This window comes from Anguilla anguilla, chromosome 7 (genome assembly GCF_013347855.1).
Source record: "Anguilla anguilla isolate fAngAng1 chromosome 7, fAngAng1.pri, whole genome shotgun sequence".
NCBI classification, from domain to species: Eukaryota; Metazoa; Chordata; class Actinopteri; order Anguilliformes; family Anguillidae; genus Anguilla; species Anguilla anguilla.
The window spans coordinates 9,696,537-9,712,487 of record NC_049207.1 but is presented as its reverse complement, the minus strand read 5'-3'; the positions used below and the strand labels follow the sequence as shown (position 1 = coordinate 9,712,487).

General features: G+C 49.1%; 1 protein-coding gene across 5 annotated transcripts in view; it reads right to left on the bottom strand.

Annotated features, from left to right (window-relative positions):
- Window positions 1–223: 223 nt before the first annotated feature.
- The window catches only part of gramd4a (GRAM domain containing 4a), a 46,658-nt gene continuing 30,930 nt past the window's right edge, over window positions 224–15,951 (bottom strand). For 4 of the 5 annotated variants that reach the window (XM_035425737.1, XM_035425735.1, XM_035425734.1 and 1 more), the window contains 17 exons: window positions 13,474–13,594; window positions 12,493–12,554; window positions 10,821–10,953; window positions 9,106–9,131; window positions 8,423–8,514; window positions 8,070–8,161; window positions 7,538–7,586; window positions 7,279–7,350; window positions 7,114–7,157; window positions 6,722–6,831; window positions 5,815–5,969; window positions 5,147–5,164; window positions 1,282–1,429; window positions 997–1,090; window positions 693–783; window positions 514–582; window positions 224–357 (listed from right to left, as the gene is read on the bottom strand). In XM_035425737.1, the coding sequence (XP_035281628.1) occupies window positions 259–357; window positions 514–582; window positions 693–783; window positions 997–1,090; window positions 1,282–1,429; window positions 5,147–5,164; window positions 5,815–5,969; window positions 6,722–6,831; window positions 7,114–7,157; window positions 7,279–7,350; window positions 7,538–7,586; window positions 8,070–8,161; window positions 8,423–8,514; window positions 9,106–9,131; window positions 10,821–10,953; window positions 12,493–12,554; window positions 13,474–13,594 (1,475 nt within the window). In that variant the 3' untranslated portion in view covers window positions 224–258. The remainder of the gene's footprint in view (window positions 358–513; window positions 583–692; window positions 784–996; window positions 1,091–1,281; window positions 1,430–5,146; window positions 5,165–5,814; window positions 5,970–6,721; window positions 6,832–7,113; window positions 7,158–7,278; window positions 7,351–7,537; window positions 7,587–8,069; window positions 8,162–8,422; window positions 8,515–9,105; window positions 9,132–10,820; window positions 10,954–12,492; window positions 12,555–13,473; window positions 13,595–15,951) is intronic. The other variant, XM_035425736.1, reaches the window with a different exon arrangement.

The window sequence follows — 15,951 nt, the reverse complement described above, 5'->3', positions numbered from 1 at the left end:
CACGTGTACACACACGCACGCACGCATACACATGCATACACATGCACACACACACACACACACACACACAGCACAGGGAAGCATGTCCTACACATCCCGCTCCAGCTACAGTGGGGGAGAGAGGAATGTAGCCACCCCCGCCCTCACACACACACATCAGGGTGTTGGGATATCTGTATCCCCCGTCGCAACACCAGACAGGGCGGGGGCAAAAACAGGGGGGGGGGGGGGGGGGTCAGGGGAGAGCGCCCCCTGCTGCTAGGTCTCGGGGTTGCTGGTGGTAATTATTTTCATGTACTGTGTGAAGATGGCTTCAAATGCTTCATCCCGATGGATCATGGCGCCGAACACTAAGGGCTGTGGCGGAGAGAGAGAGAGAGAGAGAAAGGGATTAGGAAAGGGAGGGAAGGAGGGAGAAACGTGGGAGAGGGAGAGAAGGTAAGGAGTTAAGGAGTGAGCTGAAGAAAAAGATGAGAGAGAGAGAGAGACAGAGAGCTTTATTCATTTTTATACCTTCTGTGTGGACGGTGTTGCTATGGAGATTCCCATCCCAGACCCTGGTAACACGGACAGGACTTTGTACTGTCAAGAAAAAAAACAGAAGGAAAGGTAGTCTTTACCATCTCATCAGTTCCCTGTAGAAAATGAGATTTTAATAATTCATAAAATGTAAGGGAAGACAAAATGCCAACCTTCTGAATGTCAGTGATGTCAACCAGTTTGATGACTTTGTTCTTCTTGGAGGAACTGGACCTGGAGCTGGAGCTCTCGAAACACAGGTAACTGAAAGAGAAGAAGGGGAGGATGTGTCCAAGGGGTAGCAGGTTGGGGAGAAGGAGCAATCAGGTCAGAACACTGCAGCCATTTTAAATACACATTAACAGTACATCGCATTACCATGGGATCAGGAAGTAAAAATAACAGGGGTTTTCTGAGCCTTGGTTTGGAAGCACACACACATATGACACGCACACAAACTCATGGGCGGGTACGTACTTCTCAGTGACGTAGAGTACGCCGTTGCGGATGTAGTCGGTGGGCATCTTCCGGTCTCTGTTAATCAAGCAGCATCTCCATCCATTCTCACACACTGAGGGCGCAAAAACACACCATCAGCGGAAGAACCCTGAGCAGAGCTCATTATACACACTACCCCATGTAGACGGTCAGATATCCACCGCAGCCAATCAGGTTAACCCTATGCTAATAACTCTGGTCTGGAAGGCGGAAACAGCCTTGCGTTTCTGGTAGGTGAAAATGAGCCTGCGTTTCTGTGCTCACCTGGCAGGGGGCGCTCGTTCTCAGACAGGTTAAAGACTTCGTGGAAGGCGCCCTTCTTGGTGCTGTGAGACCTGCCGCTCTCCTCCTCGCGGCTGAGGCCGCACGGGACGTTGGTTGCTAGGCTACCGCGAGACACCACAGGCTGTATCTGGAGAGCGGAGGGAGAAGGGGGGAGGGGAGGGAGACGTCAGCAAACCCGTGCGTGGACGAGCGGGGCGGCGCCATGCAGGTGTCAGTCGGGCCGCGGAGGCGGGGTTACGGGACGGGCGGGGCCCGCGTCTGCGGCCAAGGTTACTCAGGGCGGGGAGGTGAACAAGGCGCTCGCTGTCAAACGTGCCGGCACAGTACTCCAGCACGCCATCTCTTCAAAGCGGGGGATGGGGGAGCAAACTCGAGCCTCCTCACCTCTCCCGCTGTGCCTGCCAGCACACAGGGGGGGTTGGGGCGGGCGGGGCAAAAGCGCAAAGCGGGGCCTCATGATTAAAACCTATCCCGCACAGGCAGCCTGCCTCAGACGTAGGACAGCTCTCAAGATGCACCTCCTTTTTGATGGGATGATTTAGGATCAGTTCCGCCGAGATTAAGCAGGCCTCAGGGAAATCCATAACCCTGCTTCTCAACGGCGATCGGCTGTCGGTTACAAAGACGGTTTACTCTCTCAAAGAGGTGAGCTTTATGCAGCGTTCCAGACAAAGTCGAATGTGGGAATTTCAGACCTGACCACACAGCGTGCCAGTGACCGGAGCTCGGAAGATGACGTTTAAGAAAAAAAAAAAAATTTTGTTAGTGATTAACCTGTTACACACCTGTCTCTGCAAGCATAACATGTTTTATTATCATGACATAAACTCAATTTTAATAGCTTAAAATTGCTGAGACAATTGTTTGCCAATTGTTTCACGGTGTAGTTCGCCATGCATGCTGCCATGTCTGCCTGACGTCACATGACACTCTCGCTGAAGTTGGGGTTGTTGAATTCCTCCTGAGTTTCCTAGTTGGAACTCCGACAAAGTGGCATGCCATTGCACTTTTCCGAGTAGGAGACTGGAAATTCCGACTTTCCGAGTAGTCTGGAACGCAGCATTAGTTCAAATCTAATGTGATGGCTCTGGTGATGCCAAATTACCTATTTACATTTGTGACACAGGTCAATATAATTTAACACAACTGGGAAGTTAGATAACAGCATGCTACTTATAACTCATTGCTATACGGGGTGTATACAGTGGGAGGAATACTGATGTCATAAGACGTTATAAGTCTTCTAGGGATTATGCACAATTCCCTTCCTTAATATACTGAAGCCGAACCTGAGCTGATGTGAAAGATTTCTTCATTTTTATTTTTGTTAAGTCAATATCTTAAAGCAAATGCCACCACGAACAAACAAAGAACTGCAGAACCACCATCTAAGGTGACTGCTGTTCCCTGAACTTCATGAGTGTATTCGGTACAGGGGTGCCTGTACCTTTAATGCACAGGCTAGCATCAATAATTTTTGCAACGAAATGTGTCAGTCACTCAGATACTGCACGTACTAGTACACTGGTGTCAATCAATACAGCACAAACAACATGACCATGTCAGCTGGTTACTTATGTGGGTGTCAGTAAGGGTGCTGCCTGTGTCTCTCTCCCTCCCTCTCCAAGTGCCAAACAAAGGTCATGCCATTCCAGCCCAGCGCACTCAAATATGAGTGTTTAACTTTTCACAAAGCACCGACACAACTGGCATCCCTCCGTATTTAACATCCTCACAGGGGCGTCAGACTGCCTCGCTGCGAGGCCTTTATCCCTCCCTGGCCGAGCTCGCCGGTCCAGTGACAGGAAGTGACCGGCCAAGCTCGCCGGTCCAGTGACAGGAAGTGACCCGGCCGGGCTTGAGGCCAGCCAAGATGTCACAGCGCTAAGATGAAGGCGTCTGCATCTTGGCTTCGTCTCTCTTAAGCGCTCAAAAACTCTCCAAAATATACTACACAGCGCCGTAGGTAGTCCCTTTGTCACTTCATATGTTAATAGGATAACTGACTAGGACTGACTGGACAGTCGGTTATGCAAACAACATAGTTTAGACTTTACTGTGGTTACCATCGCTCGTGTAATCATAATTAATGCCTTTCATTTGCATCCTAAGTCACTCTGCTATATTAATGCAAATGCAATCTACAGTAATGTGTTGACAACACATTTAAGCAAGTATGCCACAAGAGTAATTCAGAAGGGGAAATAAACAGAGCAGATAGATCTGTTGTTGAAAAAAATACCATGGCAACAAACTCAATGTTTGAAACAATACACACAAACAAGGAATGGATTCCAATATCTCAAAGATGGGACGATTAGTGGGGTTTCACACAACACACCAGATACTGACTTCATAAACTGTAACAGGAAGAAAGATAAAGAGTGTGGTTTAAAGACTACAGAAAAGGTAAAAGATAACAGAACAATGTTCAAGATTATAATACAAAACCCCACAGGGCAGGAAACAGATAGATACTGGGAGATCTGCACCCCCACCCCCACCACCACCATATTTTTTTGGTTTTAAAATGCAGAGTTATGATTCATGCATAAACCTACACACTACAGTAATGCCTATTATCTACACTACATTTTTTTTAAAAGCTATTGAATGAAAGTACTGCAGCACACTACATCTAGACATGGCACTGGATCTACGCACTTGAAATGCTACTTTCTGGACTGCACAGACGTGTCCCCCAACACACACCAACAAAACAATCACAACTTCTGGGGTTCTAACTAGGCATGTCCATGAAAATGGATCTCCACATGGGGTACCACCACAGGGGTTCTCAGGCTAGCTGGGCTGGGACGCCCCGTTTTAAAATTCCATCGCTGCACAACAAAAAAAAATCTCACCACTTCATAACGTAGCTAGGATTGTGCATAGTGACTGCACCTACCGAGATGGCTAGCGCAGCGAAAACAAATTCACCTTTAAGCACACAATATAAATTTCCTTTTAAAAAATCAGACTCGCTGTCCTAGGCATTTTGGTTTTTAATGAGAAGTCGGAGGGACGGCGTGTTAAGTCTTTGTATGAGGCAAATCAAACTAGACGGAGAGGAGCTGAAAGCTTAATTTGAACGAGCAGACCAGCGCCATCGCGGAGTACAAGAGCACTCACCGGAGACCTATGGAGCTGGTATATCTGAAATCACCCATAAAGAAGGCATTTAGTCTAACGCAACTAGCAAGCTAATTTACAGCCGTCTCTACTGCTGAATTAGGATTTTAAAATCCTCTCCAATATAAAAAAACTCAGTCTAGCTAGTACTGTTAGCTGGCAGCTTTCCAGAAAGCTAATGAACTGTGTACTTCATATCAAAAGGAGTGATTAATAATTAAAATGTCCTGCAATAAAAATTTATGCAGGATGGTCCTTGTTAATTTCTCTTTGTATCACAAATGAGCCTGTCCAATCGTGGCTTTTTCAACGCATCGATGGCTTTAAAAATAGCTGAAATCCCAGCCCTATTATCTGTTCTGGCGCCGTCGGACGAGGCTAAAGAATGGCTCCACAGATTTGTGTTCTCATGTGGCCGCGGCCAAAGGGTTCAGACATTGTGTGCAGTTACTGGAGTCTCTGCAACCAGCCAGGCCTGAGCGGGTACGTTCAGCAAGCCCCTTATTTTCCCAACTCGCTGAGTCAGCAAGCGAGCGATAGCAAGCTCATGTTTCGATCCATTTGTGCACGGACATGCGCAGTCGGGTTTTTTGTGAGGACGGTCTCTCTAACCGCACACACACACACACACACACACACGCAGACGTGGGCTAGTGGAGCACACGCAGGCACGTTCAGACCAGAGCACACACAGGCACACCGGGGACCCTACCTTCTCATAGCCAGACAGCTGAGAGAGAAACAGAACACACATGTAACAGTCACTATCGGCCCCTGAGACCGGGGCCACTGCACACTGCCGGGGTGGGGGGGGGTAACGGGGTGCGGAAAGCGGGCCGCCACGACCGCGAGCGCCGCTCCATTCCGAAGGTGCACCCCCAAGTTAGTCTCCAAAGACGGCACACGCTCGCCCTCGCTCGGATACACACCAACCAATGGCGAGCGAGTGCACGTGCACAAACAACAGCACCCCAAACAGACACAAGGACACACGCTCACACAGCATGCACACAGCATGCGTGCACACACGGGTGTAGACACACCCAGGAGAGAACGTGACGGAATATTTACACCTCCTCTGTCCTCCTCTTACTGAAAGAGGTATTTTGCACACAAAAACAAACCATGCACCTCAATTTGCTGGATGAATTTTCAAAGTACAGAAACGATTAAAAAAAAAAAATCTTATCAGTGAAGAAACAAACAGAAATACGCAAAGGAAGAGACTCGTGTGAGAAACCAAGCAAGGGAGAGTGTTCTCCAGAGTCTGAAAACACAAATATGGAAATACATTTTTAAAAAAGCAAGAAAGGCGGGGCTTAGAGTCAGGGGCCAATGGGAGGTGGGGGGGGGGGGGGGGGCGTGGCGGGATGGGCGTACCCGTCTGGACACGGTGGCGTTGGAGCGCTCCTTCAGCTGCGGGTCCGTGGGCAGGCTGGTCCACACGGTGTAGGGCGTGTCGTACTTGTCCCGGAGCTTCGGACAGCTCTTGAACAGGAAGTCGATGATGAAGAACTTGATCCCGGCGTACAGCCCTGGCGGACGGAGAGCAGGAACCGTGATTCCGGAAGAGAAAGGGAATTTCAGGAGCAAACCCCTGGCGTCAGATTCTCAGGAGTCAAAAGAACAAAAAAGACCCTCCATGCTGGGTCAGCTCTGAGGCAGCTTCAATCATCACGCTCTTAGCCTACGGCACTACGAGCCTGACCGGTTAGACATTCTGACCACCCGCCCAGAGATTAGTCCACCCGACTGCCAGGGGGGTGCGCTTTGTGAAATAAAGAACTGGCGTTCGGTCTTTTGATGTGGTGGGGCTCCAAATGGAGGTGGCAGTTTAAGCCAACTCATGCAATGACTGATAACACCGACTAAAACTTCAAAGAACCAATCAGATTGCAGGAGGGCAAGCTCCCAAGCTTCCCTTTCCAACACTCTATGGAGAGATAAGCTGGAGGGCAGTGGGGAAGGACTGATGCTGATGAAGGGATATAAATACCTAAACTGTATGCTTCCCCAGCCAAGCAGGGCAGGCTAATTCAGGCTGTATTGTTTAGAGCGCACACAGCCTGCGTGCTTGCTTCTGAAAACGCTGCTGTGTCAAGGCGAGTGGTGTGTGTGTGTGTGTGTGTGTAAGAGTGTGCATGAGTGAGAGTGTGTGTGTGTGTGAGAGAGAGAAAGTGTGTGTGTGTGTGTATGTGTGAGACAGAAAGAGTGTGTGTGTGTGTATGTACGTGTGTGTGTGTGTGTGCGCGTGAGTGTGTGCAGTGTCTAATGTGAGAGCTCTCACCGATCAGGAAGCCCACGAGTTTGTAGGGCAGGACGCAGGAGGAGATGAAGGCCACCCACAGAGCGATGTACAGCTTCTGAGTGATCTCAGGCTGCACCCACATGAAGAGGCTGAAGTACACACACACACACGCACACAGTGCATACATACACACATGCACGCACACACAGTACATACATACACACACACATGCACACAAATAAACATAGACACATAACATGTTATATGCACTTGTGAGAGGTTGGAGTTCACATAATCACAGACACACACACACACACACACACACACGCACGCATGCACACACACGTCTGCCCACTGTGTATAAAATGTTAAAATAAACTAACAATCAAAACAATAATGTAAAATTAAACCTAAAATCATAGTTAACTTACTTTTTTATTTTCTCCAAGACATCCGCCATCTTACCAAACAGGTTCTACGAAGAGAAATATGAATAACTTTTACACTCAATTCCAGGTGTGTGTGTATGTGCGTGTGCATAAGATGTTACTGTAAGATGATGTCATCAAACGCAGGTTCAAACACCTTTGTGTTACCTGTGCTTTCTGTGCAACATCAAGGACTAACTGGAATTTTTCTGATACTGTCAGGTCTTCTTTTGGTGGTTCCTACATTTAAAACAAAAAGTGAAAATGAGGAATTAATAACTGATCTTCCAAGCAGCGTGAGCTCCTGCAGAACCACATGACCGGTCACTATCTGCACACAGAAGACAGGAAGTGACACGGCACAGCCCTTACCACAGGTTCACTGCCTGCACACAGAAGACAGGAAGTGACACGGCACAGCCCTTACCACAGGTTCAGAAACTTCAGGCACAATACTCCACTGTATCCTCCAGCCCCTGGAATGAGAAAAAAGCGGTTTGCTATTGCATGGTGTGAACACAGCAACCCTTTAACGATTTTATTAAAGAACTCATCTCAGATACAAACGCAGCACAAAGAATCCAGCCAATCGACAGCTTCCTGGGGCGCTCAAATGCCCCTCCCCCACAGGAGCACTGATCAATAGCGACCCCCCCCCGCCCCACATTGCTAACTCTACTCAGCCTACCCCAGTTCAGTCATGACATTGGTCACAGTCACATGAGCCCTGCCCCCCCCCTCCACTGCCCCCCCACCCGCCCACTCAGGAGCAATTTCTCTTTTTCACAATGGAATGAAATCTCTGGGTCATAGCAGGTACTCTGCGTGCAGACAATCAAAGGCTGCTTCAAAACATAAAACCACTGAATCGAAATTCCTTCTGAAGAGCCAGCGTCATGCTGTTTATGGAAGGGTAGAAGGCAGGGGTGGGGGGGGGGGGCGAGTGAATGAAATGTTACCTGGCGATGAGGTAATTCAAGGACAACCTCAGAATGGCTAAGAACAGGAAGAGGGGGAAGGCCCAGCCATGCCATGCAGCATTCATGTAGATCTGTGAGAGGAGAGAGTGAGAGAGAGAGAGAGAGAGAGAGAGAAACGCGTGGTTACTGTGCTCTTTTCCCTAAGCAAATAAAGGGAGGGGCTTTTCCACGCAGGTGAACCGCATACGCACGTTTACTCGCACGCACAGTGTTCTACACGAGCGCGTTCTCGTGCGCTCTGAAAATCCGGATGAGGAACTGGGTAGAACTTTCTGGAAACACGTGAGAGAGAGAAACACTGGGTCGTTTGGGGGGAGGGCGGGCGCACTCACTATGAAGGCGATCGCTGACGTGTACACCGAGTGCCAGTTGGATAAGGCCGAGAGGTTCCTCAAGAAGTTCGTGACGGGTTTGGCACCTCGCTCTGAGAACAGACAAAAATAAAAAGACACGTCACGCACACGCGCACACACACACACACGTCACACGCACGCACGCACGCACGCACGCACGCACGCACGCACGCACGCACGCACGCACACACACGCACACACGCACGCACGCACGCACGCACGCACGCACGCACGCACGCACGCACACACACACACACACACACACACACACACACACACCTGCCTCGCACCTCACACTGAAGGCACAGCTCAAAAACAGCTCATCCATCCATCCATCCAGTATCTATACCCGCTTATCCTGGGCAGGGTCACAGGGGGGTGCTGGAGCCTATCCCAGCATGCACTGGGCGAGAGGCAGGACACAACCTGGACAGGTAGCCAATCTATCACAGGGCACACACACCATTCACTCACCATTCACCCACACGTTCATACCTATGTGCAATTTAGAGTCTCCACTGACGATGAGATATTGAAATATAACCTTCGGAAAATATCCATGTAAAAATAAAGCTGTAAATATATTGGTCAAATGTGAGTGCGGGCATGATGCGCATATTCTGCAGTTATGAACACCAGATATGAGGTTGGACAATACTTACTGAGCCGTCTCATGTTTTCTGTTAATCTGAAAAAGAGGAAAGGACAGTGCTCAGGGTGATCAAACCTCTGGTGTGCCTGAAAGGCGTGAGACCTCATCACAGTCACTGCGCTCTGAGTCACTCTGCACTCGAGCACAGCCCGAGAAATAATCGCCTGCTCTCTCGCCCCCTCGCTTTCTCTATCCCTCCCCGTCTCCCACTCCCTCCCTCCCTCCCTCCCTCGCTTTCTCATTTCTTCTTTTCGTTTCAATCTGCTTCTGCAAGGTCAACTTATTCTCATTGATTTTCTCAGATGAACTTCTCTTTCCTGTGAAAGTGAAGTCAGCATGCTCAGATCTGGGCCTACCCATGATTCCACGGGGCGGGGTTCTTCTGCGGTGACCTGCACAGCTCCGCAGCCTCGTGAAAACTGAGGTCATCTTTTTTGGCACGCGTGAGAAACCTCGCGTGTAGTGCGGCAAACCCACCAGCAGAGGGCAGACGCGCCACTGGAAAACAAGTTTCCAGGTTTCCGCGGCGCCTCCAGCTTTTTCAGCACCGCTAGCGATGTGGCGCCGTCACCGGTAATGCGCCAGGGACAGCCGGACAAAAAAATAAAAAACGGCCCTGAAACATCTGTGAGCTCATCTCGCCATGGAAACGTCTCTCCCAGAGATGACGGCGCCCAGCAAGTCATCGCCGGCGTCAGCAATAAACCAGAAAGAGACGAGCGAGCGTTTTTATGCCTCCCTCGGTACATTCGAGTGTGATGAGGTAACAGCCACTGTCCTCCGCCCCTGCTGACTTTCACAGCCTCTGCGTTAAAATGCGTACTCACCGCAGAGGCCGTGCGAGAGGGCGGAGTCATAAATCAAGCACAAATCAGCCGTTCAAGTTAACAACCGAGCTCCCGTGTTCCTTAAACGAGAAGCGTCAACAACAATAAACTTAACACGTTTTATTACACGTCTCCAGCACCGTCAGGCACATTACAGGACTCCTAACAATGTCCTGCAAGTCTAAGGCCCAGCTTTCCCGTTGAGGCAATCCAGCCTCAATAGCAGACAGAGCTTTTCATTAGTCAATGGAGAAATGCTTTTTTCCCCCCCAATACAGGCAGCTCTCTGGGCACCTACGAACACCACAAGTCATGCAGAAAAATCTATTGTGCGTTGACATTTTTTCAGCAGGGTCTGAATTTCTTGGGAAATGAAAAGCTGACAGAACAAAGCAGAGCACGCTCAGCTGCGCAAAAAAACAACAACTATCATAACTACCCGCCACAAATAATTCCTAATTGGCACAAACATATCTCTTTCTCTCTGCCAAACACAGAAAGGTGCCAAATTATGATGTACACAGTTTTTAGCAATATTATGGATTTGATTCTTTTTTTTTTTTTTTTTTGCATTTGTTGTTTGCTTATTGCTAAAATTAAATTTCCACAGACTTCTAGTGCATTACAAAATGTTAAAAACAAAAGAAAAGACATTCTTACTGCTGACTGGTCAAGTCTGGCGGGCGTGTGACACTATTTGAACATGATCCCGATTCAACATAAACGTTAAAAGATCAGCAACAGCGTTATCAAAATGTTTCTGACCAAAATGACTTGTAATGCCACTGTAAATGCAGGGACCATTAAAATGATTTTATATTTTGCTGAGTCAGCCAGGTAGCCGTAACCGCTCTCTCCCCCCCCCCCCCTCCTCCCTCACCCCCCCCCCCCCCCTCACCTTTTCGCGCTCAGCGGCTCCTCCGTCTCCACCGTGTTCTCCTCCGGCTGGAAGCGGAAATCCTCGATGTAGACGCCGAACTTGTCGTAGAGCCACTTCTGCATCCGGGAGCGCAGCGTCTCCTGCCGCTTCTCTGCCATCACCGGGGGGGGAAAGGAGAGGCTTTTTAGCCGGCCGGCGGCAACGGCGTCCTTCGCTCGCTGGCGTGATCCGCTGCTAATGCCCGCGGCCCATTAACCTAATTTACCGCGCGGAGCGGTCTGATGCCGCTCCTCCGTCGGTAGGAAATATGCCGCACGTGTTCCGCACCCCTAGAGGAGACTCTCTGCTCAGCCACAAAAGGGCCGTCTGCCCCAGATTACTTATCTGCAAACTTCAACCCACTTCCAAAAAAAAATGAGCTCATCAACTCAAGAAGAAAAAAAAACAACCCCCAAAACATCACACTGACATCCTTGTTGTTACCAGAATGAGCTTATTCTGCCCAGTGGTGAAACTGCTGTTCTGTTGTTTTCACACTGCCGCACCCTTTCCCCCATTTACTGCTGGCCCAGCCGGCCACTGACGTCAGCACGCGCCACGCTCTTTTCGTCCTCAAAACAACAACCAATATCGCGCCCATAATGCATTTCTGTCTCCAGAGCTTGTCACCGGGGTGTGAATATGTCACTTCAAAAAAGACATAGTGCTTCTCTAATTTCCAGAGGCCTTAGTGTATTCTGATAGCTAATTGGTCCGCTCAATAACACTAATTAAACAGGCATTAATATCTCAGAAAAAAAGGTGACACAAATTCATCATACTGAGAGTGTCACTTTTGCTGCTGTGCTCTTCCATAACAGTCCTACTGAGCCACACTTCCTGTTTCTAACCCCTCCTCCCACCCTCCCACCCCCACACACCAACCCCCGCACCCCCCCCCCCCCCCCCCCGCCCTCAGGGAAGCGGGCTGTAGATATGCTAACAGGTTCGTTTTAGGAACTCCTCCACGGCGTGCCTGGTCCCTTAGTCCCAGGTCTGTCCCCGCCCATCTCTCAGAATCTCTCTACAGCACCGAGAGTTCCTCCTCTGCCTGCCATTTAAAACTGTCTTTAAGCTTCCAGAGCTCACAGCCAATGAGTGAATGCATTTCCACGACACAATCCTCTCGTTAAAGTTCAGCCTGGCATATATTCAAATGTGGATTTAAACCGTTTAGGCATATGTCAAAACAACAGCACGGGCTCAGAAACAAGCGTAGCACACGTTAACAGGCTCGCTGTGGAAGTCGACCAGGCGCGATCAACAGAAAACACAACTTTACAGTTACAATAAATTCCTTTCCTCTCGTGCCACTTTGTGACCCACACCTCGGTCCAAATCCACATTTTGGTAATCACAGATTCAGAACTTCCAGAGCCCCACTAGATTAGCTCCTACCGCTCCAAAGCACAATCAGCAATGTGCTCTAAAATACGAGAGCACACACTTGTGGCACAAAACAGAACATTAATCAAACCGAACCCCTGTTCTGGGAAACACCGGTACGTGCAGCATACATCTGGGGAAAAAATGTTTGGGGGCCCATTATCTGAAGAGTACACCAGTGAAACACAGACGTGTCTAACGGAACACTTTTCTGCGCTGTGAAGTTTGTCGGCAGGAAGTGAGGTCGGCGTTTCCTCGGTCTTACCCGCGCCGTTCACAGTCGGCGACTGTTGTCTCGGGGGAGGCTGGGGCGGCGAGTCCTCCAGTCTGCAGCAGAGAGAAAAGGGGACAGGCCCAACTTTCAGTTCACCAGCAGGGCGGCGCTGTTCACAGTGGAGCTGGGGACCCCTGTCCCAGCATAGCCGACATCTTTTCTGCATCACTGATGCATGCAAAATGTGGGGTAGCTGCTATCTCACCATCTCTGTCTCTCAATACGCACCAGGTTCAAAGTAGCAGTGTTATACTCGCATACCACTAGCACATAATCCTGTCCTACAAGCACATCCTGCATCAGCAGACCTTTCCAAACTATCTCTGAGACAACTTAACATCTCAATGCAATTTTTGTGGCCGGCCCAATATGAAAATCTCGCATGGCGCAATATGAAAATTTTGAACTACGGAAAAACATTATAATTCTATATATGTCAAAGTTATTGAATTTGATTAGAGAGCGTGTTTGCGGGAAGGGTCAAACTGCTGTACGTGACCCACATCAGCCCTCCTGATGAGCCACCCCTGGGTTCTGACGCAGTTTGGGAAATCATTGACGGGAGGTCACGTTCAGCGCCGATCTCCTCTAGTCACGCCACTTAAGATGCTAATTCTATGCAAAGACGGGACCGGAAGGGCACTGGCCAGCGGCTGTGGCTCTGCTCCGACGCACGGCGACCCATGGTGACCCAGATGGAGCGGTTCGCCACCGCATCGCAGATCCTCGAGAAACTCCCGCTCTCTGCCGTACAGCCGCCAAGGGTTTCTATTTTTAACCCGCAGCCCCGTCTCCAGGGTGACACCCCGCTGCTGCAGCTTGTGCCATCACTCGGTCACGTGACCGGGTTTCTCGATCAGAGGAAGCAGTTCAAACGGGAAGCAGTTGGCCTGCGGCCAGGAGCAGGAGGTTGCTGCGTCACCCCGAATGTAGTACGGAGTAATCCTAACGGCGTTTGCAGAAACCTCTCACCTGGTCTTGAGCACCTCGTTCATCTTCTGCTCCAGGTCCAGTCTCTTTGATCGCTCTCTTTCCAGTTCCTGTTTCAGGGTTTCAATATTGGTTTCTTCTCTAAGTTTTCTCAACTCTTCCTCTGAAAGAGACAAAATGCAAGAGCAACAAAATAAATATTTGAACACTGGACGCAAGCATATATTTCCACCACTGAATGAGTTAAAGGTTCAAGGCACAGATTGTCTTGTTCTGAAATGTTTCGAAATCAGTTCCAATTGGTTTTATTTGAGTTTCAGGACAATAGAAAAAATTTTAATAAAATATTTTGACCCCAGCCTCATTCAGGTCAAGAAAGAGGCCATTTCACTCAAGAGAACTGTTATTTTTCAATGTCATCCCCCATGTATGCCGCAGCACGTTAACATGGAAACATGGCATAACATACACGCTAGTAATGAAACTGACACCAGGAGATAAGAATAGAGTACACTGAAGGCACATGTAGATAGGCATTAACGTCATATATCTACTGCAGTCAGTGGAAGTCCCCAGGTCCCCAGTTCCCAGTCCCCCCTCGACAGGTCCAACAGAACAGCAAACGCACGGCCCAGCCAGCCCCCAGAAAGTTCATTTATTCAACAGGCGCTTGACTGCGTCTGGGGCTTCACACGAACGAGCGGCTGATTAGAGGCCGTCCCTCTGTTTAGGAAACTGCACAGGGCTCATTCTTCTCCCACGGCGGCCCCTGCGTCTCATTGGCTGATGCATAATTCAGGCGGTCAGGTGATGTCGAGCCAGGCCCAAAGCCAGTGGCAGGAGAGCGATCGTTTGTCCTCACCTTTTGTTCCCCTCCTGGGGGTTGTTAATATTTGAAGGCGGGTGCTGGTTCTTTTTGGGAAGGGGACAAAAGCGGTCGAGGAAAAGTGAGCTCTCTTTCTTTCTGGGGGGCGCCCACAAAGCACCACCAACCCCCCGACCCCACACCCCCACCTCCCCACACCCTCCTACGCAGGACAACAAACTCATTACTAAAGTGCTTTATCAGACGTCCCCTGGTATCAGTGACAGCTACGTTACATGACCTTGGACGTGGCAAACGGCGGCCTGTGTAATTACTCTGAACGCTCATAAGGCCCGGTGCTAAATCTCAGCAGATGAGCGCTCTAAAGGTGCCAGTGGCAGAGGCTTCCTTTAAGGCCGAAGCCGAGCCTGCCTGATCACTGGAGCACCTTGCTTTCCATGCTCAGGGTCAGTGTTCATGTCAGCGTTACACGTACAGTAGCCTTATCTGGCTGCCGTCCATACATTAGCGTAGCCCTTTAGCATTTCTACGCACTGTCCAAACTGATATCAAATGTGAGAGTGCTCTCCCAGCAAACAATAGTCTACTTACAGCACTCTGCTGCTACTTACAGAGTCTAGCTTAAAAGGACAAATAAATTATTTGAAAATTATGCAGAAAACGTCCCTCATGTTGTGTCCCTGCGCAACAGCTCCAGGAAACGATGGTAAATAATTGATGGGCAGGCACGCAGCTAATGAGCAGTCATCACCCCTAAAAGCGAGACTTTCGCTCAGCACGAGCACGGGTACAGCGTGGAGCCATTTTTCTGTGAGGGAACAGAACTCTCGATGGGAACGGCAAACCGCTTTCAATGTGAAGCACCTCTAAGTACCGAAGGTAGAACTCAAATTAGCAGCAATTGTAGGGACGTCGCTGGAGAGCCGTGGTCAAACACCACTTGCACGTTCGGACGTCCTTATGAATCTTTACAGAGCACGGATAACAGTCCCCTGCGCACTCAATTATCATACTGATGGTGAAGTGCCATAGAGAGTCCAGTTAGTTCAAGGCCATGCAAGGCGAAAGGGAAACACTGATCTCATTCGATGCTTCATTTGAGAACGTAATGTCCGTGTAGTGTGAATCGGTCCAATGGATTACAGCTCAGGAGAACTGGTTCTCTGTGGAACTGAATTTTCTTCAGGCCATGTGGTGGACATATGAACAGCTTAAATAAAAGGTAAATGTCTAGCTCAATCATTAATGACACTTCCTAGAGTTCCAAAATTATTTTTTTTTAAAAGAATGCACATACAATGTGTTGACACATGACTACAGAACTTTGACACTGCATGAAAATACAGTCACTCATCAGTATCCATGACTGTTGACATGAATATCAGGGAATGGTGTCTTGCCATGTTGAGTGTCTGAGTTTGTATTAACATCTTATGTAAGCAAGCATATGACAGCCACCTGTAATGGTTTCAGAGTGGGTAGTTTCCATCGCATTGTGTGGGACGTGCACGGCAACGGCAATGCATCTCTGTCACGCCAATAAAACGGTCAAAAGTTAAAACAATGAGGAAGAAAAAGAACGAGGGAAAGAAGAACAGAGAGAGAGAAACAGCAGGACAGCGTAGAGCGAGGAAGAGGAAGAGAAAACTGCAGAGTCCTTTAAAGGCCGGAGGTTTCAGGACAAGGGTGCACGG